Source organism: Sander lucioperca, chromosome 18 (genome assembly GCF_008315115.2).
Source record: "Sander lucioperca isolate FBNREF2018 chromosome 18, SLUC_FBN_1.2, whole genome shotgun sequence".
Lineage (NCBI taxonomy): Eukaryota > Metazoa > Chordata > Actinopteri > Perciformes > Percidae > Sander > Sander lucioperca.
In genome coordinates this window covers 12,718,205-12,744,043 of record NC_050190.1, presented here as the reverse complement: position 1 = coordinate 12,744,043, position 25,839 = coordinate 12,718,205, and the positions used below count along the sequence as shown (strand labels likewise).

At 39.5% G+C, this 25,839-nt stretch overlaps 6 protein-coding genes and 1 long non-coding RNA gene across 10 annotated transcripts in view; 4 read left to right on the top strand and 3 right to left on the bottom strand.

Annotated features, from left to right (window-relative positions):
* Positions 1 to 3,459, bottom strand: part of ubr1 (ubiquitin protein ligase E3 component n-recognin 1) — a 20,576-nt gene extending 17,117 nt beyond the window's left edge. Inside the window, exons 1-2 of the mRNA XM_031279082.2 lie at positions 3,197 to 3,459; positions 1,269 to 1,528 (exon numbers count right to left, since the gene is read on the bottom strand). Of these exons, the coding sequence (XP_031134942.1) occupies positions 1,269 to 1,528; positions 3,197 to 3,241 (305 nt within the window). The 5' untranslated portion in view covers positions 3,242 to 3,459. The remainder of the gene's footprint in view (positions 1 to 1,268; positions 1,529 to 3,196) is intronic.
* A 326-nt stretch (positions 3,460 to 3,785) lies between these two features.
* On the top strand, positions 3,786 to 8,599 carry atxn3 (ataxin 3). The gene is made up of 11 exons (XM_031279091.2): positions 3,786 to 3,912; positions 4,445 to 4,609; positions 4,701 to 4,745; positions 4,834 to 4,919; positions 5,010 to 5,076; positions 5,154 to 5,241; positions 5,321 to 5,450; positions 5,576 to 5,739; positions 6,044 to 6,200; positions 6,464 to 6,528; positions 6,648 to 8,599. Exons 1-11 carry the CDS (start codon positions 3,868 to 3,870, stop codon positions 6,698 to 6,700), a joined length of 1,065 nt encoding a protein of 354 aa, XP_031134951.1. The 5' UTR covers positions 3,786 to 3,867; the 3' UTR covers positions 6,701 to 8,599.
* A 127-nt stretch (positions 8,600 to 8,726) lies between these two features.
* Positions 8,727 to 10,928, top strand: si:ch1073-416d2.3 (protein Z-dependent protease inhibitor). The gene is made up of 5 exons (XM_031279086.2): positions 8,727 to 8,844; positions 9,073 to 9,701; positions 9,820 to 10,093; positions 10,328 to 10,475; positions 10,568 to 10,928. The coding sequence occupies exons 2-5, from the start codon at positions 9,098 to 9,100 to the stop codon at positions 10,757 to 10,759; spliced, it is 1,218 nt and encodes a 405-aa protein (XP_031134946.1). The 5' UTR covers positions 8,727 to 8,844; positions 9,073 to 9,097; the 3' UTR covers positions 10,760 to 10,928.
* A 788-nt stretch (positions 10,929 to 11,716) lies between these two features.
* Positions 11,717 to 18,842, top strand: ddx24 (DEAD (Asp-Glu-Ala-Asp) box helicase 24). 3 transcript variants are annotated; one of them, XM_031279084.2, is made up of 9 exons: positions 11,717 to 11,825; positions 12,036 to 12,931; positions 13,020 to 13,472; positions 13,570 to 13,723; positions 16,508 to 17,020; positions 17,495 to 17,570; positions 17,927 to 18,115; positions 18,192 to 18,321; positions 18,415 to 18,842. In XM_031279084.2, exons 2-9 carry the CDS (start codon positions 12,040 to 12,042, stop codon positions 18,675 to 18,677), a joined length of 2,670 nt encoding a protein of 889 aa, XP_031134944.1. In that variant the 5' UTR covers positions 11,717 to 11,825; positions 12,036 to 12,039; the 3' UTR covers positions 18,678 to 18,842. The 3 variants fall into 3 exon arrangements, with proteins under 3 accessions (XP_031134944.1, XP_031134943.1, XP_035850492.1); XM_035994599.1 differs by having other exon boundaries at positions 11,728 to 11,815; XM_031279083.2 differs by having other exon boundaries at positions 11,724 to 12,931.
* LOC116035771 (ubiquitin thioesterase OTUB2) lies at positions 18,344 to 20,627 on the bottom strand. Its single transcript, XM_031279092.2, has 6 exons — positions 20,497 to 20,627; positions 20,300 to 20,380; positions 20,069 to 20,187; positions 19,906 to 19,990; positions 19,260 to 19,451; positions 18,344 to 19,138 (listed from the first exon to the last, which is right to left on the bottom strand). The coding sequence occupies exons 2-6, from the start codon at positions 20,378 to 20,380 to the stop codon at positions 18,932 to 18,934; spliced, it is 684 nt and encodes a 227-aa protein (XP_031134952.1). The 5' UTR covers positions 20,497 to 20,627; the 3' UTR covers positions 18,344 to 18,931.
* On the top strand, positions 20,157 to 24,726 carry LOC116035772. Of its 2 annotated transcripts, none has more exons than XR_004101449.2 (4): positions 20,157 to 20,243; positions 22,481 to 22,593; positions 23,083 to 23,211; positions 24,363 to 24,726. It is a non-coding gene; the product is annotated as an uncharacterized LOC116035772 (long non-coding RNA). The 2 variants fall into 2 exon arrangements; XR_004895707.1 differs by lacking the exon at positions 20,157 to 20,243 and adding an exon at positions 20,751 to 20,784.
* Positions 22,054 to 24,516, bottom strand: si:ch1073-416d2.4 (coiled-coil domain-containing protein 42 homolog). Its single transcript, XM_031279088.2, has 9 exons — positions 24,307 to 24,516; positions 24,149 to 24,194; positions 23,779 to 23,955; positions 23,510 to 23,667; positions 23,340 to 23,422; positions 23,044 to 23,216; positions 22,844 to 22,954; positions 22,642 to 22,758; positions 22,054 to 22,564 (listed from the first exon to the last, which is right to left on the bottom strand). The coding sequence occupies exons 1-9, from the start codon at positions 24,411 to 24,413 to the stop codon at positions 22,412 to 22,414; spliced, it is 1,125 nt and encodes a 374-aa protein (XP_031134948.1). The 5' UTR covers positions 24,414 to 24,516; the 3' UTR covers positions 22,054 to 22,411.
* Positions 24,727 to 25,839: the final 1,113 nt, after the last annotated feature.

Here is a 25,839-nt window from a genome sequence, read left to right as displayed (position 1 = left end):
CCAAACTAAAATGGATAACAACCTCTTCTGCATTAATTAAACATTAGTCTATATACTTGTCGTTCCTCTACCAGGATTGCTCCGTTGCCGCCGGAAAATCCGCTGGATTTCACTCATTTAGGCCAGATATCCGTTGCCTTGGGCTTCCTTTGTGTTGGCATTTAAAACTCCGGTCGATTTATGAGGACTATGGTAAACCTTTTCTCAGATCTCTGCAGGGTAAATCCAGACAGCTAGCTAGACTATCTGTCCAATCTGAGTTTTCTGTTGCATGACTAAACGTACACATGTTCCACCAAAACAAGTTCCTTCCGAGCCTATTTTGCAGCGGCACCGCGGCTTTTCTCCGGTGCTTTAGCGCTGCCCAAGACGACTGTGATTGGTTTAAAGAAATGCCAATAAACCAGAGCACGTTTTCCTCCCATCCCCGAATGCTGTGTGGACTAGCCAGACCCTCCTCCAGCGCGCTTTGGAGGAGGGTCTGGCAAAGCAAGACTAATCAATACTTTAATGTAAACATGTACAGTGTAAACGTGATGAGCACATGGACTTTAGTTTAGTTGTGTTGATGCTGATTCACTGTCATTGACTGTTGTCATATTGATTATAGTATCACAGGACTGGTTTCATACAGAAGCAAACACACCTTTGCCTCATTATACAGTATATTACATCTACCTGTTTTCAATGACTATGTACTCATTTTAAGACACTTTTTTTATTATACACACACACAAAACTGAGACCCTTTATTTTTTATTCCTTGAGTTATTTTAAAGTTACTTATCATTGTTGTGTTAACGTGACTAGTTACTAAAGTTTTTTTTGTAGTTGGCAAGTTATTGAGATTTGTTTGTTGTCCTATGGTATATACCATTTATTAAGAATAAATAGTTAATAAAATACTATATGCATCTGTCTGAATATAGTACCTTGTTTATTGAGAATACCTACTAGAATACACCCTGGTCTTTAATTATACCTAATTATGCAAAGATGTACCAGTAATTTCTTAAATATGACTCTGTGGCTTTATACAAAATCCAGTAACCTCCACTGGGGCCGAATACAGTTTTCTTTTACCTGCATTTCATGTCTAAATGTTAGCAACAACCAAAACATTTTTTTTTTATCTAAATACTGACATTAATCATCCAGTACTCAAAATTACTAATAAGAGTAAATAAACACCTAGTATTTTATCATAACTGCTATTATTATTGCTGTTATAACTTGTTTATTAAAGAAGATCTGAAATGTTTTTAGACCTGCAGGAGTAGACAGTCTCTCCCTCTTTGAAGACACGTCCACAGAGCTGGGAGGAACTGCTGCCCTGCTTGAGCTTCTCCAAACCCTCCTGAGGAGCCTCTCCAAACAGGAAGCACTCCAGAGGGTAGAGGAGCCGGCTCTGCATGAGCTCCTCTTCCTCCTGAGGGCTGGACTCCTTTTTCAGGCAGAAGATCTGTGGCACCTGGTCCTTCAGGTAGCAGAACAGCTCTGCCCTGCTGTCTGCAGCCTCCAGCCATTGCTGAAAGACAACAGAGAAAAGCATGACTCACACCACACACTCCACTTTATGACTCATAACCACATTTATAAGCCAGTATTTTCATAGTGATACACAGATAAACTTTAGCAAGGCATTATGTTTACTAAGTAACAATTAAACTTCAAATCTTGGCTTAAGGGCTTTTGATAAAGATGTAAACATTTGCAATAAAGGCAGAAATATGTTATTTTGTATTGACTGCTGCTAATGCTGCTACAAAGCACAAGTTGTTTTGTCTTTAGAAATCTGAAATGGGGAAAACATGCACAACAAACAGCCTGGCATCAAAATAAAAAAAATCTTATTTTTAATAGTTATTAGTAAGGAAGTAGTCACACTGCTTTCTCCTAATGTCTGCCAAATTAATGAAGCCTTTTCACATTGACACTTCCTGTATTAGCTGGCAGCTGGATGAAAAGCACCATGTACACAGGGTAGTTTTTACTGTTGGAATTGACAGACATCTATGAAGCTAGAATGACTAATATTGGTACCAACTATATATTATATCATACAGTATGGTAGAGAACACGTTAAAAATGATAAATTGCTGATAAATAATCAGCAATTAATAAAATATCTAATCAGTGACTGGATCAGCAATTAATAAAATATCTAATCAGTGACTGGAAGGTGATCTTTGGTAATTCAGCCTAAATTTGGGAGTGTGAATAACACTTGGATTGACTTCTTTATATTAAAAAGGGTAGAACCATAGGCCTAGAAAATACTTTCTTCGCCCTATGGAAAGTGTAAGCTGAAACGTAGCAGTTTTACATGATAAACATTTTACAGTACTCACAGCTGTGCATGAATTTGGATTTCTATACAGTGTCCTGTTTTACACATGCATGTATTGCGCCAGCATTTTTTTTCAATTTCATTTCATAATTTTTTTTTCAGCATTCATACTGGCAATTAACTGCTGTTGTGGAATACTGCACATTGTACGTGGAGACTCGAGTTACACTAAATAAAATATATTATCCAATCATTTTCATTTTTAAAGTGCTGGCTCTGTAAGGTTTGGCCACATCTGCTTCAAACAATGTCCGTCACTTTGTTTGTTGTACTCCATTAAGTCAATGTAACCGCAAGTGACAAACTGTAAATATTTAATGTAACAAAATCATATCCAAGTAACGTTAGGCCATTTTCACTTACACAACGCGAACAACATTTTGGACAACAGTTTATGACTAACAAAACGTTGCAAGACTTTGAGGTCGGAAAACAATCGGGACAATGGTGCTTAAAATTGATAAACTCGTGCAAAACTCATGTTGAAGCGCTTTGGACAAAGCACCCACCAAAATAACACAGGATGGTTATTAACACAACGGACAACACTGACATATTTCCCCAGACTGTGTTGTGTACAACAAGTACTGGCTCCAAAACCAGCAACATACACTCACTGTTGGTAAGCACTAAGCAGTAATATCGCAGCCTCTGCAGAGACATTTTAACCATTTAGGTAGCTAGCACAGGAGCTAACCACGAATGCTAACCTGGTAAGTAGATGCCCTTTAACTGTCCGGTCAAACTATTTTGTAGAAAGGAATTAACACATTATATTTCAGAGTTTTGTCCTTGAGTGGCAGTAACCACTGACAGCTAGCTATATTAGCTGTTTAAAAATCATACCTTGCTGAGCTCCAGTCCGTCTAAGGATTTCTCACCCTCCGCCATATTCCATTTGCCGTAAAGGAGGTGTCACTAGGAGACTGTTCCACTTGTAATCGAAACCTTTTGCGACGCTATTAAACCATAATTTGAACAGTTATAAATATTTGAATGTAGTTAAGCACAGATATGCTAGTTTATTAATCAAATAGGACACTTATTTATTAAAATTTCCCGTCAATATGCCTCTGGTCAAAGCAAGCATTTTGTAAACAAAACAATCTGATAGACTCGCCCTCAGGTGGACAATTATTAGCTAGGTTAAGGGACGTCATTCCCAGCTCCGAGTTCCGAGGTAAATGGAACGCACTATCTATAACATTTTTGTCAATTGTTGTTATATTACGGACAAAAAAAGTAACAAGACAATTTTTGGATCAGTGTCTCTATGTATAGTAGTTGCATTGCTCTGAGTGTCCCACACAGCCAGTGATTTCCATGATGGTATAAATGTATAAATCCGCAAATGGAGATATGAATGTAGACGGTGCTAGTGCATATACAGTCTATGTGCTAGTGTAGGGACCTTTTATATGTGTCAATGGTAGGGACCGAGCCACTAGAGGGCGGTGGTCGAGACTGTCCCTTCTTTCCATGGTAATGAATGCAGCGGGGCTAGAGGTCAAAGTTGAATGTTTGACAGAAAGCTGAATATGGATTCCATATTTCATGAGAAAGTAAGTTAAACGTTTAACTTAAAATATTAAGCCCCAACTAATTCGTCGTGTTTATTCGGAAAGCCTTGGGCCTTCTGGCGGCGGTTTGTTTACCGGCGCTATCTGGCCGGTGTTGAGAGATTTGTTGTGGTGTTTGGCAGTATTGTTGTCCAGACAGCTAAAATGCTAACCGAACCTGCTAGTCAGAGATATGAAAAGTTTCTTTTCAGCTAGGAGTAACAACGCAGGAAGTTTTATAACAGCCGCAATCATGTTGTTTTTGTCAAGTTGGAAAACGAACTGGCTTAACATAGTTAGCTATCTGGTCTCATAAAGCAGAGTAACGTTAGTTGTTTGTTGTTTAACGTTACGTAAGCTAACTGTATGTAGCTTTACTGGTGTATGGCTGTTACCGTAGGGACAGACCAAATCCATCACATTTTAGTATTAACGTTAGCTAATTCCATGTCCATAAAGCTAACTATTTTTTATCTTGCAGTAATGTTAGTAGTGGCATTATATGTATTTATGTATTATGTTATTGTATTTGTAGCAAGAGGGCTCTCTTTGCGCCCAACACTGTCTCAACAACCTCCTGCAGGGTGAGTATTTCACTCCTGTGGATCTGTCCTCCATTGCTCATCAGCTTGATGAAGAGGAAAGAATGAGGATGGCTGAGGGAGGTATGGCCAGTGAGGAGTATAGGACCTTCTTACAGGTGACGAAAAGTGAATTCTAGTGCATCAGCCTATTTATACATGCTCTTAACAAACAGTTTTTAACTTTATGTTTTGTGAATCTGTTTCTAGCAACCATCTGGTAACATGGATGACAGCGGGTTCTTTTCAATACAAGTGAGAGATTCACTTTTTAACGTTGCTTAATAACAACCATTATAAGTCAGTAATATCAATTCCCTTTTCTGTCATCTAATTCCTCTAGGTAATTAGCAATGCACTGAGTGTGTGGGGCTTGGAGCTAATCCTCTTCAACAGCCGGGAGTACCAGAGCCTGATGATTAATCCAATGTAAAGTTTTCAAGACTTTATTGTGTAATGTCTTAATCACATAGCTACTTTACAGTTAACGTGACAGCAAATCCTACTTTCATGTTTCAGAAATGAGAAAGCCTTCATATGCAACTACAAGGAGCACTGGTTTACTATACGCAAGCTTGGGCAACAGGTATGAGGCACTTGTTATCATAAATAATGTTAACACAGCTGGATTTACTAAAAATCATTGTTTTGTTTTCATTGCAGTGGTTTAACCTGAATTCGCTGTTGACTGGACCAGAGTTGATATCAGACACCTATCTAGCACTTTTCCTTGCACAGTTACAACAAGAAGGTATTGTACAATTGACTTTTATCATACTATATTTAGTTGTTGCAAAGCATAAATGATTCTGAAAGTTGAATTTGTGCAGGTTATTCCATATTTGTGATCCGAGGAAACCTCCCTGAGTGTGAAGCAGAGCAGATTCTTGGGATTATGAGGGTGCAGCAGCAGCAGCGACCAAGGCTTATCGGAGAGGATGAAGCCCAGCCAAGTGCAGGGTATGTACTGTATGTGCAGACAGTACAATATGGAGAAGAGAAGTATTTTAGTTTATGTTCGAAGTTGCTAAATTAAAGCTTTTTACTTACTTGTGGCAACTGATTAAGCCTTGTACTGTGAGCAGCAGGTCAGCAGCTCTGAGCCAGTCCGAAATGGGCTTTGGTGTGGAGGATGAGGTTGTGGATGAAGATGAACAGCTGAAGAAAGCTCTGGCACTCAGCAGGCAGGACATAGATGTGGAAGATGAAGAAGCTGATCTTCGCAGGGCCATACAGCTTAGCATGCAAGGTAAATCCTGAGTTTTAAAATATGATATTGTTTCTTCGTTCAGGCAAATTTGAGGTTTATAAAAAAAGAGTTGAGTATGAAAGTAACAGAACAATTGATTTCATGAACTCAATTCTTTATACACTGCACTTTTAATTAGGCCTTTCCCATTAATCATATCAATGAGTCCAATTCATTTTCACAAATTGTGCTTCAGGTTCACAATAATAACGTTTTAAGCATATATTTATCATAATTTTGCCATTTTGTGTTTTACAAATGTCAATACTGAAAATTGGGTCCTTGGTTTTTTATAATATTATAGGAGCAGTGATGAGCAACAAGTCATCAGAGTCGGAAATGGGAAATGTGAAATCAGGGAGCCAGGCAGCAGGGAGTGCTGCAGGAGGACTCAGAGAAGGCCATATTGAGGCGCTTACAGCAGAGGAACTGCGGAAGAGGAGACAAGCCTATTTTGATCGGTAGGTTTAACTGAATGCCTGGTGACTATTGTATTGGGGGTGGACACAATATTGTAAACACTTATTAGCAATTCAGTTCAATAGTCTGCAATGAGCACTGATTTTTGAATTTGATGGTGTCCTCATTAAATCCTCTTTGTTGTTTGCGTTTAATTTATAGCTAGAACTGATTGAAGTATTCATGATATTGTGTCCATCCCTTTTGAGTGAACGCAAAACGAATGCATGGATTTTAATACAAATTCTCTCTGGTGACTTCTTAGGCAGCAGCAACATGCTCAGCCAAACATTCCTCAACAACCAGACACCAAATCAACAGGTGGCTCAGGTAAGTACATCTGATTTTTTAAATATAAATATAGTGCAGATTATTTAATGAATTTGATCAAAAAGCCTATCCTACAAATACATGAAATATACTAACCTAAGCCCTCTCCCCTCTTCTAGGATCTGTAAACACTGGCTCTGAAGAGGACCAACAACAAAAGCCCAGCCAGTGAAAGTGTGCAAGGTTTGCCTATGTTGTTTACCAGCTGCCAGGATTGGCAACCCCATACAGGGGTAGCTTTGCTCCTTCCTGTAACCTTTTGCACATGCGAACATACAGTAAGGACAGTCAGAAGGCTGACACATTTCCAGTGGTTAGTTCGCTGACAGGTTATAGAGAAGAGAACTACGACAAAGAAAAGGCAGTTAGTCCTATCTAACTCAGTGAGACACTGATGCTGGGAAAAGGGTGACCACAGAACTCATGATGCAGTTAATCCAAGTTTGCAATTGCCTTTTTACCATGGCGCCTTCTATTTCTATTGTACACTGTTTTTTATTCTCGTTTTTTTCTCTGGAAGAGATGGAAATGAATCTTCAGCACACAAAGGATGTCTTAACTTTGTTTTGGCGTGAATACATACAGTGATGGGTGTTTTTTGAAAGCCATAGGAAACCATTGTTAAGACCACAGATAAGAGTTTGATACATGATGACGGAGCCCCCTACCTTTACATTGGACTTGCGTTTGTAGGACATAAGATGTGAGTCCCAACACCCGCCATACCAGAACACCTTTAGTTTTGAAATCATTTATGGTACTGAAATATCTTTTAGCCATCAGCACTACCATGTGTGGGTCATTTATTCCTCACTTCAGCGATCATTTTACTTGTGAACGTCTAAGAGTGAACTCCCAGGGTATTTAGACGACAACATAGTGATGTTGTAGCTTTGTTATTACCATTAAGTGTATAAGTAGGCATAATGAAATGTAAGAATACACAGCTCACAAACATTTAATGTAAGGGTGTTTTGTCCATTTTGGATGGACAGTGAACAAAATAATTCTATTTAGCTATTTGCTGAATCTGAGATGCTTTTGACTGGTGCATATTTTTCATATCTTGTCCAGAATAAGTTAACATGTAATGTGGAACAAAGAAGCAATCTGTAAACACCATGAAATTGCATCTAATAGATATATGCATAGTTAATTTTTTCCAGCACAGTATGATCACTTAAAACCAAAAAAACATCTGACATGTCCAACCAGCCTACCTAGTATATGACTTCATCTACTGTTTCTCCTCATCGGTATTTGTCATGATGGGGAATTTATTATAAAGAAAGGATTGTTAAAATGACCATTCTCACTTTAATGTATCTCCACAAACAGTTGATAGTTGTATCCTGAAATATTGTTTTAATTGCACTGATTTTACTTCTCCTGTATTTCAATAATACTTTGTTCACATCAGTTGTACATAGATACATTCATGTGCACTGAGGTTGCCTTGAGTTAAAGCTATGGAAGCCATTGGCTAATCGATGACCTTCAGAAATAACAGTAAAATAGTGAGAATGAAGGGTGACTGACAAATTTAAAATCCAAAGATAGAACAAAACATCAAAAATGTTTCACCGTGCATTCACTCTCAAGAGTTTGTTGTATTTGTATGAATACAACAAACTCTTCTCTTGGTTTTATAATTTTATAAAATCATGTTGCAATACACAATGTTGATAAATAGACCACATAACAGCATCAAAACTGTTAAGTTTGTTTAAAGTAATTATGTTTTCTGGAACCAATGACTGCTCAGCATGGATTTATCTTGATGCCTCCACAAAAGTATTGGATGTCATTCAAAGTTGGACTTCTTGTGCTGTATGACTTCCAAGAAAATTCCATTATTTAATTATTGTTTTCATTTGATTTGGATTTGTTAGGCTTTTTTTCTATTCAAAATGCACTTGCAAAAGACAGAATGTTGGTAGTGTTTATTTTCACTCACTACATTCTTACAATAAATACTCATCATTTTTGTTATATTCCACATGTTACCATAGCACATTCTTTCATTTAATGTATTAGTTCTTGTTCCAGGATTAAAGTGACATTCACTCCCCCTGAAGTTTCTCACGTCTCAGTTTTTGTAACTCAACATGCAGTTAACATGCAGTTATTGATGGTTCTTGTGACATCACCTCTGGAAAAGAGGCCCTGAATGTTTGAAAAACAGCTCTGACTCCATTTGGAACAACACAAGAGGCGGTGTGTCGTGGTTAATATGTAACGCTCAGAGCACACTTGCACTTTGTTTCCCCAAATAATAGATGGAGCTTTCTGAAGCAATCTTGAACAAGCTGAATGGTACGTAACAGTTAGTTCATCTTACAGACAGTTTTTTATTTAGTCACAACTATCTATTGCATCTCAAAACTGAATTCATCCAAGTGCTTTTGGTGGTTAATAGAAAAAATAAGCTATTTATGAGATTCAATCTGCTTGATAGTTTTTTAGTAGATGGGTTAGTTATCGTGTTACTGTTAAATTGTGATTTTATTATTATCTTGACATCTACATGTCTTCGTGTTTCAGGTTGTGCAACCAAACCTCTCAAAATATGGCGGTACACAAAATGAAGATGGGATTTATGTTTATTGTAACCTATATGTGCTTCCTTGCTCCTGTCCACCAAGCGCACCTTCCAAGCGCCACCATCTCAGACCTTTCCTTCAAAAATATGGACTTTGCCATGAACCTATACAGAAATATATCCAGCTATCATGACAAGAACATCTTTTTCTCACCTCTGAGCATTTCCACCAGCTTTGCTGCTCTCTTAATGGCTTCTGATGGTGTCACACACGAGGAAATACTGAAGGGACTCAACCTGGAGGAGCTGGAGCGGGCTGACCAGCCAGAACTTATCCCAACACTCTTTCAACTCCTTCATGAGGGAATCGTACAGAATGGATCACTGAAACTGGACCAAGGCATGGCCCTCTTTATGCGCCAGCAGTTTGCGGTGAAGGAGATATTTAAAGGCCAAATCAAGAAGTTTTTCGACGCTGACGTCAAAAGCGTAGACTTTGCGGACACAAAAGGCAGTATCAGCTTCATCAATGAGTATATCAAGCACAAGACTAAAGACAAAGTGACAGAGATGATTTCCACCCTGGATGCAACGACCCAACTCATGTTAATCAACACAATTTTCTTCCAGGGTAAATTGTATCACTCTTGTGCAGTTCAGAACTTTATCTTGGGTCGTTAATAACACATTTGTGTTTTTTGCCTTTGACCTATAGTGTCCATAATTAAACATTATCATTCCCTTCACAGGAGCCTGGCAGATGCCTTTCAACCACAATTTAACTGAAAACGCACCGTTCTACATTGACAACTATAATATTGTGCAAGTGCCAATGATGTTTTTAGAGGATAAGTTCTACTTCATGGAAGATGTTCCTCTTGGTGCCAGGGTGCTGAAGCTACCATACCAGGAAGGTGTTTCCATGCTTATCCTGCTCCCCAACAAAGGCATGGACTACACTGTAATTGATGATGGGATCACTGCTGAGAGGTTCCTCAGCTGGATCAAAAAGCTGCAGAAAATGTAAGTGCATAGAAAGTCATTATGTGGAAATGTTTTATGCTGTAAGGCTCGTCTTTGTTTAGTTTTTCTACTATTTTACTGTCTGTATTTTGTTGTATTTTAGCTATTACTGCGAAGCACTTTGTGACATTTTCTCTAGAAAGGTGCTGGAAAAAGCACGCCGCAACAAACGTGCTAATATATATATAAAAAAGTGTATACTCAACATGGCTGGCCATGTCTTCATGTTTACAGCAAACTGGAGGTCAACATGCCCAAATTCAAGATGGAGGAGTCATATTCCCTGCACAATATTCTACCAGACATGGGCATGGCCAGTATCTTCAGTAATCATGCCAATTTGACAAAGCTGAGTAAGGAAGAAGGCCTCAAAGTGTCTGAGGTTAGTTTTCAATTTCACCACGCTGTAGCAACATACTTGCATATTCCAACCTCTGCAGATAATGAATTTTTATCTTGACTGTGAAATCACAGGTGCTGCACAAGGCTGTGATCGAGGTAGACGAGACAGGGACCACTGCAGCAGCTGCCACAACAACTGGCATTATTGCATATTCCTTACCCAGAACCTTTACTGTCAACAGACCATTTTTCTTCTTCATATACCATGAAGACACAAACTGTATTCTGTTCATGGGCAGGGTGATTGACCCCACCACAAACTAGCAGTCATGACTGTGCCGTTTGATTCCTGAAGTGCTTGCACTTAACATTGTGTAAGGCTATTTTGATGCATTTTTTTTATTTTAAATTGAAAATGCTTGTGCAGGTCTGTTCTGTAAGCCTACCTATATGTGATCCCTATTAATAAAGAATTTACGTTAGTGTGCCTTTATTTTGGAATTAATCAAATCATTTCAGCTCTTGGGTAACGATGTAGCCTATGCAAAACACATAGCCTACTATATGAGAGCAGTGTAGGTTATATACATGTGAGCACCATCACAAGGCCAATTTGGCTTTTTTCTGCACTACTACCTTTAAATATTTATAAAAAACTGCAGACTTGATGGATAATTGTGAAAACTAATAATGATTTATTTACATTTATAATGTTATGCAGATTAGGCTATACTTACAAACCTTTGCTGATGGTTGAAAATGAGAAACGTGTCCCTTTATTAATTATTTAACATTTATATCTGCAAACTTGTAGGCTAATTGGGACAAAGTGATTGTTATTAATATTAATAGTATATTAGTAAAGTCATTACTTACAATGTATAAACCTAAGGTGAAACCTAAGAAAGTGGTACCAACACATCCAGTCTTAGACCTGCGCCAGCTCTAACACTGAGTTTAGTCAGAATAGAAATGTCTGAAAATATTACTTTCTCTGAATCGTATCAATATCAGATTTTTTGAAGATGATCACATAGCAGACTATACTAATCAATTCAAATATGTTTTTAAGATACTGTGATTGTTTTGCGAATAAAACAGAATTTGATATTAACATATAGTATCAGAAACGAGTTATTGTTTCGTTATGAATAAATAACATACTAATGACTTCGAAGTTTTAAGTCAGAATTCTAAGTTTAAACTCAGAACTCAAATACATTTTTGACGTGTCCCTATTCCTCTTCCGTATCTCTGTACCGTTGTTCAACAAAATAAAGTTTTTCAAACCACGTGATTAACTCTGTCATGGCTGCGCCCGCGTGTCATGCGTGGTTGTCATTTGTTACAATATTTTGACATTTAAAAAAACCAAACAAAGTTAGTCAAGGTAGTACGTTTTTACTTATAGCTGTTGTATTGGTGTTTATGGTTTAGCAAGCTAGTTGTTTCTGATATTATTACGAGCATTCTATACAGTATAACGTTAGTTGGAGTGGCTCGGCACCTAGCTGCTAGCTAACTTCACACATACGCTTTTAACTACTCAGTTTGAGGGAGCCAAGTCAACATATTGTCGTAACTCGGTATTTATTTGTAGTAAAATGAAGACAAAGAAGATGAAGCCCAGAAACAAGCGTCTGTCCTCCGGACTGCAAAAGCCAGCCAAACGGAGCATCCATGTGAAAGGCAAATGGGAAGCTGTGGAGCTTGATCCCACTCTCTTTTCCGAGGAGGGCTTGGAGGGTCTAGTGTGTTTTGAAGAGCTGAAAGATTACCGTCTGATAGACTCTGAGAAGGCTGCAGCTAAAGCAGCAAATGAACTGAAAAGGGAGAAGAAGAAAACGAAGAAAAGAAAAGCCAGCGAGGGAGAGGAGGCTGGAGAGAAGGTAGATATCGAGAGCAAAGAGGGAGCGCAAACAGCTGAGCCAGCCAAGAAAAAAGCCAAAAATAAGAAGAAAAATAACAAACCGACTGCAAAGGAATCGGACCAACCAGATAACACTTCTGTAGAAGTGACACAGAAGGATGTAGTTGCAGCTGAGGAGGCAGGGGGAAATAAAACACCTAAAGAAGACGCTTCAAAAGATACAGCAATTATTTCAGAACCCGATGCCCAATCAAAACCCACAAAGAAGAGCAAGAAAAAGAAGAAAAAGATCAAGCAGCAGATAAAAAAGGATGAAATCCCAGAAACACAGCCAAACCAGGAGTCTCCATCAGAACTTCAGGCTCTGGAAAAAGAAAAATCCACTCAAGATAAATTGATAAAGGCCCCCCAAAACAAAAAGCTGATGAAGAATTGGACAAATGCAGCACATTCTGGCTCTTATGACAAAAATGCTGATGTTAGTGCATGGAAGGACCTGTTTGTTCCCTCCCCTGTGCTGAAGGCACTGAGCAGTCTTGGATTTAGCTCACCGAGCCCTATACAAGCCCTGGCTTTGCCTCCAGCTATCAGGGATCGTATGGATGTACTGGGAGCAGCTGAGACAGGTAAGATAAAATACCCGTTGTTTTTGTCCCATAACAATATGTCCTCATGTTTCCATTAGTGAAGCTAATGTGAGCACTGTCATTACAGGAAGTGGGAAGACATTGGCTTTTGGTATTCCCATGATCCACGCCATCCTTGAGTGGAAGAACGGTTCAGAAAAACCTGTTGATGACAACACTGAGCTAACCACAAAGGTGGAGAGTTTGTATTTACCAGCTGTAGATGAGTCCACAAGAGAAGACAAAGAGGACACCATGGAGGCTGAGGGAGACGAGGGTGAAAGCATCACAGAGCAGGATCAAGGTGACACAGATGAACATGACAGCAATGATGAACATGATGACGTTGAAGAAAAAGATGAGGATGAGAGGCTAGGGTGTGTTCACGTAATCAAAAATGCAGAGTTTGACTTTGACCCCGCCGCTGAAGAAGAACCTGCAGGTGGTCGGAGTCAGCCTCTGCTTGGACTGGTGCTGACTCCCACCAGGGAGCTGGCTGTTCAGGTCAAGCACCATATTGATGCTGTAGCAAAATTTACAGGTAGGTCATTAAAGTTTATGGATTACCAGTTTAAAAAAAAATAATAATTAAACAGAATTATGAATGTCAAGATACTAAAGATGTAACTTTTGTGTAGACATCAAAACAGCGATACTCGTGGGTGGAATGGCACAACAGAAACAAAGAAGGATGCTAAACCGAAGACCAGAGATCGTTATTGCCACTCCAGGTCGTCTGTGGGACTTGATCCAGGAGAGGCATCCACATCTGCTGAATTTAAGACAGCTCAGGTACGTCACAATTTACACCTCTTTCTTATATGGTACAAAAATCACCCTTTTAAACCTAAAAAAGGAGAGAAAAAACTGACTGCTATTTGGAGTTAGCTATTGTACGTTGAATATGTCACATCAATTAAATGTTGTTGTAACTTTTCCAACTCTGCTGAACTGAGGTACCTACAATATTTGGTTATTGCCATGACCAGTGTCCCAAATACAATCTGTTTGCATTCAAAGGACCTACAGTACATTGTACCTGAAAATTAAGCTCTCGTAAATCATGCAAATCCGCTTTTTTTTTCCGGGGGAGGGGGGGTCGCAAGGCACGGTTCGGTGGTATTGGTAAACATAATGACCGGTCAACGTTTTTTGTGCCTCTGACTCATGTCTTCATATCACTCCGCAAGTGGTCCATTAATTTGTCACGATGTAACTTCATTCAAAGCAGAGCTCCAGCAAAGAACCTGCAATCGTTGCGGAAGGTTATTTGAATAAGAATTTTGGACGTGTGGGGGCGAACTATCTTCTTAGCTGAAGCCGACAACAGGACAATATTTTTATTTTATGTTGGCAATGCAAGCTGAAGCGATGTAGCAGATGACGTTGAGAAGTTGCAGTGAGGAATATTTTAGGAGCATCATTTTCGGCAGTGCAGAAAGGTAGTGGCCCACACTAACTTAGGTTGAGTCGGGAAACATGGCTAAAAGAGCTCTACAGCGAACAGATGTGCTGGGCGAGCCGTCAGTCGGTGGAAGCTAACAGAAGCTAGCTGATGTAAGCTGACAGCTGACCAACGCTACCAAGTGATCGGCGGAGACAGGGAGTACATGTATTTGAAAGAGTCCAGCAGTTGTGGTAGACGAAGGTTCAGTTGGGAGTTTGGATGGAGAGTCCACTGAAGTCCACTGTGGTCTGAAGGTCTAATCCTCGCTAGATCACTAGCTAGTCGGGAGGTTGACAGCTAACGTTAGCCAGCTAAAACTAACAGTCGATCGATGGTGAGTAATGTATGTTACACAGGCTGGCAGCAGCAGAGTCCAGAGTTGATAAGTAGTGGGGGGGGGGGGTAGAAAGGTGTTGAGAATGACCAACACCTAATCTTAAACTTAGGGTACTTAATTTACTACAACCCGATCAGAGGTTACTTAAATTGGGACGTTCAGTCAAAATCAAGCATGTCACCTTCAAACGGGATCGCTGTTTGCAGGGTTCAGGCTGGATCCTCCCGGTGATCATGCTGCTCTGGGGGACCGGCTGCACAGTGAGAAGCCGCTGCTGACGGGCGCAGACCTCTGCCGGAACTCCGACTGCTGTCTGTCCGCGCGGCCGTCTGACGGCATCAGTATTAAATTGAGACAGTTTCATTAGCGGTTAAAAACGTCTCGTTATCGCGTTAAATAGTAGTCTAATTCGGTACAGTTGGTTTTAATGCCTGATGCGAAGTGTAGGCCTAGAGGCGTACACATGAAAACCCTGAACAAGCAGCGTCGCTCTGCTCCGTCTTTCTGCTGTGCCCCATTCACGTAGTAGTTTTACACTATGTAGGTTAAACTCTGCAATTAATCCGCGGTTCACATGTATGTATGAACTGTGGTGGTCCGTTACACTGTAGGCTATATTCAACATCACTGATTAAGTAGCCTAAGTCAATCCTACAAACAACTGAACTTTAGGGTCAAGTGTTGTTGTATCTGGCCCATGTCCCGGATGTGAAAGCCCCCTTACTGGACTACTGAATATAATAATAATCCATTATATTTTGTATTTTGAATTGTTACCTGCCACCATAATTTTGTGATTTCCTTGCAATTAATATTGACATTTTTACCACAAATTGGTGCCTAAAAATGTATCAGAATGCAGGAATTGAAGTCTTTTACCCTCAGAATTTCCTGGGGGAGGACCCCAGACCCCCTCCCCCCCCTGCTTTGTGTGTTCCCGCAAAGACAAATTCTGAGCAAGGAAAAACCCTTAAGTATAATCACAGACAGCCATAAAAAACATTTAAATTGCAGAGTTAGAGTTAAAACGGATAAAAAGATGGAAAACCAGACAGACAATATGTACAGTGTCAACAGAGAGAAACACGGACAATCGAACAGACAGTGACAACATACATACTACATACCTACATACTGTAGAGAATGACAGTAACAGCATACAAACGGCATAAATAAAAATTTGTTATAAACGTGTGCTCTTTAAAAAGTAGAAAGCATTGTTTGCCAGTTACATTAAATGTTTAAAAATCTGTTACATAAGGTACTGCTTATATTATTTCACCATCTGTACAGAAATGTAATTAGTGAATGCACGTGTCCGTGGGTGGGGCTGCATGGGCGTGGTAATGTGGGTGTGGGTGTGGGTGTGGTAGTAAGGAGAGAGAATGGGAGAAGGAAGTTTGTGTGAGGTGGACCTGGTCACCACAGATCAAATCTTCTCAGCTGTTGCTACTGTCATATGCTGCACTGTCTCTTCATGTGACACATTATTTATATTATAACAAGGTAATGCAATGTGTAATCAAGTGATAACTGATTAACAGTAATGTAAATGCTAAATGCCCTAATACCTGTTGATACTACAACAATGCAAAGTATAGGCTCTTAACCTTGCAGTTTTGCACATATCATGTAAGACTCAATTTCTCCATTTCTTTGCACAAAACTCTCCAGAAAGTGCCATATAATGGATTATTTTTCAAAAAAATGCAGTGCTGTCGCAGCGTCATGGGTGCGACGTATATTTTCCTGCTTTTTTGTCCTTTGCCAATCACACCTATGTATTCTACAGGTGCCTGGTCATTGATGAAGCAGATCGCATGGTGGAGAGAGGCCACTTTGCAGAGCTGGAGAGTCTGCTGGAGATGCTGAACACCGTGCACTTTAATCCCAAGAGGCAAACTTTTGTGTTCTCTGCCACACTGACCATGGATCACAGCCTGCCCACCCGCCTCCTGCAGAAGAAGAAGAAGAATCTGGACCAGAGGAACAAGCTGGACGTTCTCATGGAGAAAGTGGGGATCAAGTCCAAGCCCAAAATCATTGACCTGACCCGGAAGGAGGCAACTGTGCAGACCCTGACTGAGACCCGAATCCATTGTCAGAAGGAGGAGAAGGACTTCTACCTTTATTACTTTTTGCTCCAGTTTCCTGGCCGCACCATGGTGTTTGCCAACAGTATAGACTGTATCAAGAGACTGAACTCCCTGCTGGTTATCTTGGACTGTACTCCACTGCCTCTTCATGCCAACATGCACCAGAAACAACGCCTCAAAAACCTGGAAAGGTTTGCTGAGAGGGACAGGTGAGGTTTGCACACACATGCAGTAGCGGTCTGAAGGTGTTTGCCTCAGGTTAGGTTAGTGTGATTAAAATATAAAACCCTGTTAACTGCAACTAAGGCCATAAGGGTTTTTTCTTGTATGTGTGAAAAGTCCTGGATTATGTTTCCCATGACTAGTTTCATTGTTGAGTTTTATCATAATGCATATCTAATACGTTTGCAACCACAATAGTTTAGCAAATTAAAATGAGTCTCTCTAATAATGCAACATTTTCAAGTTTTGAGATTTTTTTTGTTTTAATCAACGGAGGGAGGAACTTCTTCAGTGGATAGATTTGCAGTCCCCAGTTCTTATAATAATCTCTGTTGTAGAAAACATTCTCATCATTCTCATCTCTTTAGTGACACTTCCTTTGGCATGTAATCAACCTTAACTCCACCATTCACTCAATTGCTTACTGAATTGACACTTGAATTTCAAAATATCATTCACAGCTGTGTTCTACTGACCACTGATGTAGCAGCTAGAGGACTGGATATCCCCAATGTTGAGCATGTTATTCACTACCAGGTGAGCTTTTTTAGACTTTTTTTTTCCATAGCATGTATTACTTTTGAAAGCCAGTTACTTACATTCAACCAACATGAGTATAGTCATAAACAATGGTACTTACTATTACCTGTAACCACTATGTATTACTGAGCCATAGTGCAGGAGATGCTTTACTGTCGAACTGAATTTCGGTTATAGCTGTCAGTATTGGTTATACATGGCCAGATATTTGATTTTTAAGAATACAGCTTTATAGCTCTCTTAACTGCAATAGTGTGTTAGAGGCTGTTCTGCTGCAACATATGCATAAAGAAAACCTTTTGTGTAAATGTTATCTGGTGTTATTATTCCCAATGTTCTCCTGTGAACATCAGGTTCCTAGGACATCTGAGACTTACGTCCACCGGAGTGGCAGAACAGCGAGAGCCACCAAAGAGGGTCTCAGCTTGCTGATAATAGGTCCAGACGACATGATGAACTTCAAAAAAATCTACAAGTCTCTTGGGAAGGACGAGGAGCTTCCCATGTTCCCCATTGAGATCAAATGCATGGAAGCCATCAAGGTGAGATCCAGCATTAGGTCCTTCCTTTGTCACATTTAAGAGATTATATTTGACTGTTGAGTGCGTTCCTCCACAGGAGCGGGTGAACTTGGCAAGAAGGATAGAGAAGATTGAGTTCCACAACGGCAGGGAAAAGCAGCACAACTCCTGGTTCAGACAAGCAGCAGAGGCCCTGGAGGTGGACCTGGATGATGATCTTTTAATTGGTAAGACCAACATAACACAATCTCTTGTAATAGGTTCCCTTTATTTAAAAATGTTCAAATACAGACAACTGAATATGCCGTCTATGACTACAGGCAGAGCCGGGGATGAGGAAGGGGACAGAGAGCAGCAGAAGATGGTGAAGGGGATGAAAAAGCATTTGAAGCATCTGATCTCCCAGCCTGTATTTAAGAATTTGATAAAGACCAGGTACCCCACTCAAATGGGAAAGCTCTCCCTGCCTCACATGCCTCTAGCTGGGAGAGAAAGTGCCCTCACCAAGGTTTCAATACAGGAGAAGAAACGGAAGTCACCACAGCAGAAAAAGCAGAAGAAAGAACAGCAGCAGCAGCAGTGATATGTTAATGGAATGTGTATTTAGAGACCATCTTTGACAGGATTTAAGTAATTGTTGATTTATGTAATTGTTTTTACATAATTCATTTAAATACTTATTGCACAATGTGCAAAAAAAAATGTATTTGCAAATGTTGTTGAATTGCTGTACACTGCAAGACTTTATTAAAAAAAAAGTGTCTTAAAGCCCAGTTGGGATTTTATTTAACCAAAGTCAATATCCCTGAGTTGAGCTGAGTCTTCGTGGATCTCTGGTCAGTGTCGAGGTCGTGGGTAGAGAATGTTATAATGTGACGTTTGGTAGAGGAGGTGCAGTGAGGGTTCAGCACCCTCTGGAATGACGTGGTGAGCCAACTGCTGTTCATCACCCTCCATAGAGACGATGTGGATGCAAATATCCAGGGCCTGTGACAGAGCTAAGATGTCCACATGATCACACTCCATTGCCATGACCTCCACTTCCTGAATGAAGAGAGCAAAGACATTACCAAATCTGACAATTGTATTTCTTCGACTCTATCCTTCTGTAAAAACTTGGAACTACAATTTTTTCACTAGATGGCAGCAACACTTTGTTACTAACTTGATGACAGTAGACTAATAGATTGGGCGCCTCCACAAAGTTGCAGAAGAAGTCTGCCTGGTTTTGCAGGTGTGCTGAAGTGAGCAGCCTGAGATACTGCACCACACTGTCAGATGTCATCTGCTCATTGAAGAGCCTGAGCAGTGTGTCTTCCTGCTCATCAGCCTGGCACTGCTCCACAACATTGACAACCTTCAAGAGAACAGAACCAATTGGGTATTTTGACACATTGGTTTTACAAGAACTGTTCATCCTAGTTCTACAAGTGTGCTTCGAATACTTTGGATTTTCATTCCCTGCACCTTTTTAATACAAAGAGATGCAGGGGCACATTAACCACAAAATCATAACTTGATCTACAGTATGTTGTACTATACACCTCATTCTATGCCTTTAAGTGTGTATTATGTCACACACACCACCTTTATGGGAGTACTGTTATGGCCTACCCAAAGAACCAAACTAATAATCGGCTCGTCTTCTGCCTAACTTTGTTTTATTGAATGGTTCGTTCCCAACAATAAATTCCCCTTATTGAATATTTTAATGGAGTTTTTTCACCAAGATAATAAGTTCGTGCTTTACTGACCTAATGCTACCTGGCAAGTAAATAAAATGCGACTGTAAAAGGAAATGCATTATTTACTGTGTTCAGGTGGTGCTTGAAGGAACTCTCATCAAATCCCGCAGAAGAGAAGTCTTCGCAGGTTTGAACAATTTTCTCCTTAAATCTGAAAGTGAAAGACAATGCCATCTTAAATTTTAAGTGACTTCAGTTTGGACGGATGGCAGTAATGACGATAACTGACCTCTGCAAAGCCCTGGCATTGTGTAAGACTGACTCCAAGTGTGCGAAGCAGAGGGCTCTGTAGAAGCAGTTTCCATCTCCGCGCACTTGTCTGACGGTGGAAAACTGGCTGCTTAAATCCTAACAAAGGATAATGGGTGTGATTATTATGCGGCGGACAGTTTGAGTTAAGAGGGGTGACTATGATCACTTATTGCACATTACACCACCCCACCCCAAATACATGTCCTACTTTATATTTGGCACCCGGCGTATGCTCAGGAAACAGCGAAGAAATGTCCTCTCGGCATGAGACGAGGCTGCCTGCCTCCATCTGTCGAGAAACAAACAGCTTTAACTAATTTGAGACCACAGCAGTTTCCGGGGTCGACTGCCCGCACGACCTTTGTATTTTAACAACATGGAAACAATGTACGAAAACGTAATTACAGTTTAGCAAGAATCCGTGCGTCAAAGCTGTGTGTCAAAACATTGATGCAATCTTATTTCCATTTTCTTAAACCGGATGTTTGCAGATACCACGTGCTCGTGTTAAAGGGACAGTACAGGGGTTGTTAAATGCTTGCGTCATACCTTCGTAGAGGACTTTTTGCGACCGCCAAGCCTAAAAATTGCCTTAAAAATAGAAACCAGTGTAACCGATGTAAGCGTAAAACATGGCAACCCACAATTAGCCTATTGTGGGTTACCTTTTCCCCTATTTCCATCAGTCGACAGGTACGAGAGTCAACAACAGTGTGGAAGTTCTTCAGTGTAAAAAAAAGAAAAAGAAATCCTCTGTTACGTAAAAGTCCGTCATTCACAATCGTACTTATGTAAAAGTACATATGTATTATCTGCAAATTATTCTTAAAGTATCATGGTAAAAGTTCTGCATTTCAATGTATCTGGTCTAGGGCTGGGCGATATGGAGAAAATCAATTATCACAATATTTTTTACCAAATACCTCAATATCAATACCGCAACGATATTGTAGTGTTGACTATTTGTGCTTTCACAAAATATATACACAATGAGATTTTTAATAAATAATCATCAGTAATGTGGATATAATGACATGAAGTGGGTAAAGGCAAATAATAGAACAGCTAGAACAGTCTGGTAGGTTCAGAAAATGACATCACTTTACTGTAATGCAGACTATAAAATCAGGAAAAGACAACACTTATGCCATATTACGATATCCAAAATCTAAGACGATATCTAGTCTCATATCACGATATCGATATATTGCCCAGCTCTAATCTGGTCGAGGTGGGGCGGATTTTAATTAATTAATTGGCCTGTACAATAATTCATCATCTGTTGATATTTGAATCTCAGTAGGCTAACTGGCTGTCACATTATTAGTAGTGGAGTAAAATGTTTAATATTTCCCTCTCAAATGTAGTGAAGTAGAAGTAGCCTATAAAATACCATAAAATAAATATGAATTTAAAAAAACTTGGTGAAATGGGCCAAGTACAAGTCTTTCAAAATTGTCCTTCAGTAGCCTATACTTGAGTAAATATACTCACAGCCTGACAACCCAGATTACTACTTGATATAAATGCCTAAAAAGTATGTTGAGTATGTTTTGCTACTTGCCCAGAGGAGTAGCATGGCAACATGATTGGTGATTACTGTCTGCACAAGAAGGCTGCCTGTATGAAACCCTGTATGGCAGTGTCTGGCAGCATGGAGCAGGCATTTGCATTGCTGCTAATGCTTGGTGTCTTGTACAAAAACACAAACTTTGTGGTAGATACAGAATAGAAAAAGTAAATGGATGCAACGTTTGGTCCTGCATGATATGTAGGATTTACAATAGAAAAGTAGGATTCTCTCTGCTGCAATATATTTACTGTATTTAATAGATACATTCAAAATATCACAAAGACTCCATACTCTTTTCTCATTGCTGTTGGTATAATCTAAATCTGATAAAAATTGCATACATACCATTGCATTATTATTGTTGTATTACTTTCTGTCTGACAGCATCATTTGATTTTAACCATTGTATTTTTAAAATGCAACAATGATTCCACATTCCAGAGATACATATAAAGTTCTGATGCTCAAATACACTTGATCACCCTATTTTTAAAATCTGTATGAAATTGTAGGTGCAGAATTGGGTGCATATCATTTTACATTAAGAGTTTCTAACACTGAAACTGTTACACAAACTCAAAATATGTATGTACAAAAATCATGTCATGTTTTACTTTTTTTTTGTCAAACTACTGCTTCCAAGGTTAAAAATGAACTTTAACTCTGAACAAACTTTGATTACTGTAAGCAGTGACATCATGTTGATAAAGTTCTGCATCAACTGATTGTCTCAGTCTTTCTACTGACTTAACTTAAACTTTTAATTTTTGTTTTACTGCCGATGCCCTTCATTGCCCTCTCTCTTTTGTCCGTCAGAGCTGTTCTACTTGTCATGGCAGACCCCAACTCCATCAGTCTTCTCGCTCTCCTCTCTGTGTCTGCCTTGTCCTGGATGTACTCCTGAAATCATACTCTTGGTTAGTTAAAAGGTAGGTAAAGGAACGTAAATTACTAGTATAACGATATGAAGATATTACCTTCACCATGTCCATCCTTGTCAGTATGTTCATGTTTTCCAGAGGTCCATATGCTGCTAGGTAACACTGCTCTGCAAGGTTGTTGATAGCCATAAGCAAGCAACCCACTTTCTCAACCTGAGTGATAATGGCACGTTAACATTTTTATCCAAAACTCCTGTCTGCAAATTAGCTAAATTAGCTCATAATCTTGAAAGCACACCTTCTCTCTGGACAGGCCTTGTTCCATCAGCAGGTTAACCTCTGCCTGCTTGTTCTTCTCTTTGAGGGTTTCTAACTCACTCTGGAGTTCAGACAGTTCCTTATTGGCCATCTGCAACACACATACAAACTCTAACATGTTGTTCATTCAAGCACCGTCAATTGAAGAAAAGCTGCAGTGAATATATGTGCTTGTCTGACCAATTTTTTAATACTGTGCTCCTGCTTCATGATCTGCAGTTGTCGCTGCCCCTGCTCCACTTCCTCCTCCAGACGCCCCAAACGCTGCAGCAGCTCCCGGTGGGTGATGGACAGGGTCTCGTGGCGCCGAATGATGGGCATAACCAAAGATTCAGACCCATTATCATGGTAAGCTGCAAGAGATTGTGCATGTGGGTCAATTTTACAGCTGGTGTATAATTAACTCATTAGGATAAAGAGCACAGGTACATGTAAAAGTTCTGTTATGGAGGCCAATACAAGTCAGTTTAACTTACTGCTGGGGAGATAATCTAGTGTTTTCATCAAGTAGTCCTCATAGATTTTGTATTTTGCCATTCTCTCCTTTAAAACTTGCTGTCTGTTAATTGAGATATGGTAAAACTGAGGTAAAAAGTGACTTAATGGGCATGATCCTCACATTAAGGCTTCGGTTTATAGTTCATACCTGGCTCTAAGTTGTTTCAACTGTTCTGTCAGGTCTTCTATCTCTCTCTGTTTCGCAATGTTCAGCTCCCGCGCAGCCTCATACTTCTTCAACGCTCGGCGTCGCTTCACTTCATTTTCAGCCACAAACTTCTCAAACTTCATTGCCCTCTCTTTAGTCTGGGTGGAAATACAAACCCCAAGGTTTTAGGTATTAGGCCAATGTCAACAGTGAATATCTAGTCCATAATCATTCATGCTTTCAAGTACTTTCATGGGGTTTCAATTCACCTGCTGTTGCTTTATTTCCAGTTCAGACCTTCTCTGAGCTAGAGCCTCCACATAGTTCTTAAACTCTTTCCGTTTAAGTGTGAGTTGCTGGTCCACCTCGTCCAACTCAGCCTGCTTCTTCAGAACCAGGGTCTTTTGCAAAGTGTTCACTCCTGCCTCAAGGACTCTGCTTGATGTCTAAAATTATATATAAAAAAAAAAAAAACAGCAAAATTCTTTCCATGTACCAAAATATCTTAAAAAGGGAGCCATTACAGACCACAAAATATGATTTTTTTTTTAAATTATTATTTTAATATTATATTTCTTAAATGCACAGGTTGACAGCACATAACTGTATCCTTATTTTTAACACATGCTTTATTCTCACCTCTGTCACAAGAGGTATGTGGTTGACATTGTCCTCCTTCCTGTGTCTGAGAAGAAAATTGATTTTCAGGAACATTCAATTGAAACATTTATAAATGGGTTGTTAAAGAGAAGGGAAGTGGACATGCTGCCCATTGTATAGTAAAAGCACAGGCCTACCTGGAGTCTTCCGATTGTGTTACAAAAATGTTTCTAATTCTGTTTTGCACCGTCAGTTTTAGACGGGGGTCGCTGTTATCTAAAACAGGAAGGGAAGAAGTCGTCATATTGTCGAGCAATCCTGATGAGTAAACAAGTCCTGCAGTTATTCCACGTTCGGGCGACCAGAAGGACGACCAAGGGTCTTTTTCGGATGTTTTCCTGGATTTGTGTAGCTGTTGCCTGGGAACAGCAGGCGAGACAACAGGGAATGTGCCAGGATCGTTTCTCTGTTGTCATGGCAACTGCCAAAGAGGCGGTTCGTTTTTATTGACTGAATGAGAGGCATAGAAATGAGATCATTAGCTAGAGGTCCGAGACGAGGCGAAAATTAAGAGAGCTCACTCCGTTCTAATTCCCGGGAACCGTGAACCAAGTGGTGAAGCACCGGTGTAAAAAAACTCAAACATCCAAGTGAATAAGCAAAACACATTTTTGAGTGGATGGGGACTTTCTAGATTTATAGACCTTAATTCATTGATATGACATGTCATTAACAGGAAAATCACAGGTTAAACTAATACTTTAATGATGGTTGCATCCACATTAGTTTTACCAATAGACTATTTTTCCCAGCAGATATGTTGACTTGAGATAGCAGGAAACCCACAGGTGTTAATAATATTAATAAGGGCTGAACTTCATTTAGCTTTATCGGTTTCAGGACCCTGCCACTGTACATGCTGACGAGGCTTGCTGACACACTTTAATGGGATAGAGACATGGTTAATGGTGATTACACCTGTGTTACACCTGCTATGTCAAGTCAAGTCTGTGAAAAAGGTATATAATTACTGTGTTAAACAGAGAGCGAAGCTGGTAATGTTAAGAGAAAAAATTCCATTTGAACTTGCTACAATGTAAAAAAAAAAAAAAATTGTTATCAGATCCCCTCAGGGAAATGATTTAGTTGCAGTTGCTCACAGTCAAATTCAAGGTAAAATAAGAGTAAGATTCAATGAGTGTATAAAGGAACATAGCTACCCATAGACTGTAGGTATTTGCCCTGCATTAAATCCTACCTTCATGATGGTTATAATGTTCAGTTTTTGTTGAAAATAGGGAAGTGCTCTTTCAACTGTGTGGTCCTTTTGGTGAGTGTACTGGTAGTCTACTGGTTACATATTCTGTCCACTCCATTTATATAATGAGGGTAGAGGGATACATTTTTATCTTCCAATTTGGATATTAATGATATATGCAATAAATAAAGCAACAAATGCACTTGCATCAATGTACATACAGTATCTTATTTGTACACATTTGTGATGATCAATTAGAAATATATGTAACTGCTGTTTTTATGGCTGTTTTTATGGCAAATAACAGTGTGTCTGCAGTTCCTGTTACATTTTAACTGAACATAAAAGTAATAGATATTATATTACAATTTGTTTTGTGGGTGCTGGTTGGCCTTTTTGTAATATTACCTGGAATCAAAGAATAGATGAACTTTCACAACATATAAATAATCAAGTTTGTCTTGTTGTTGGC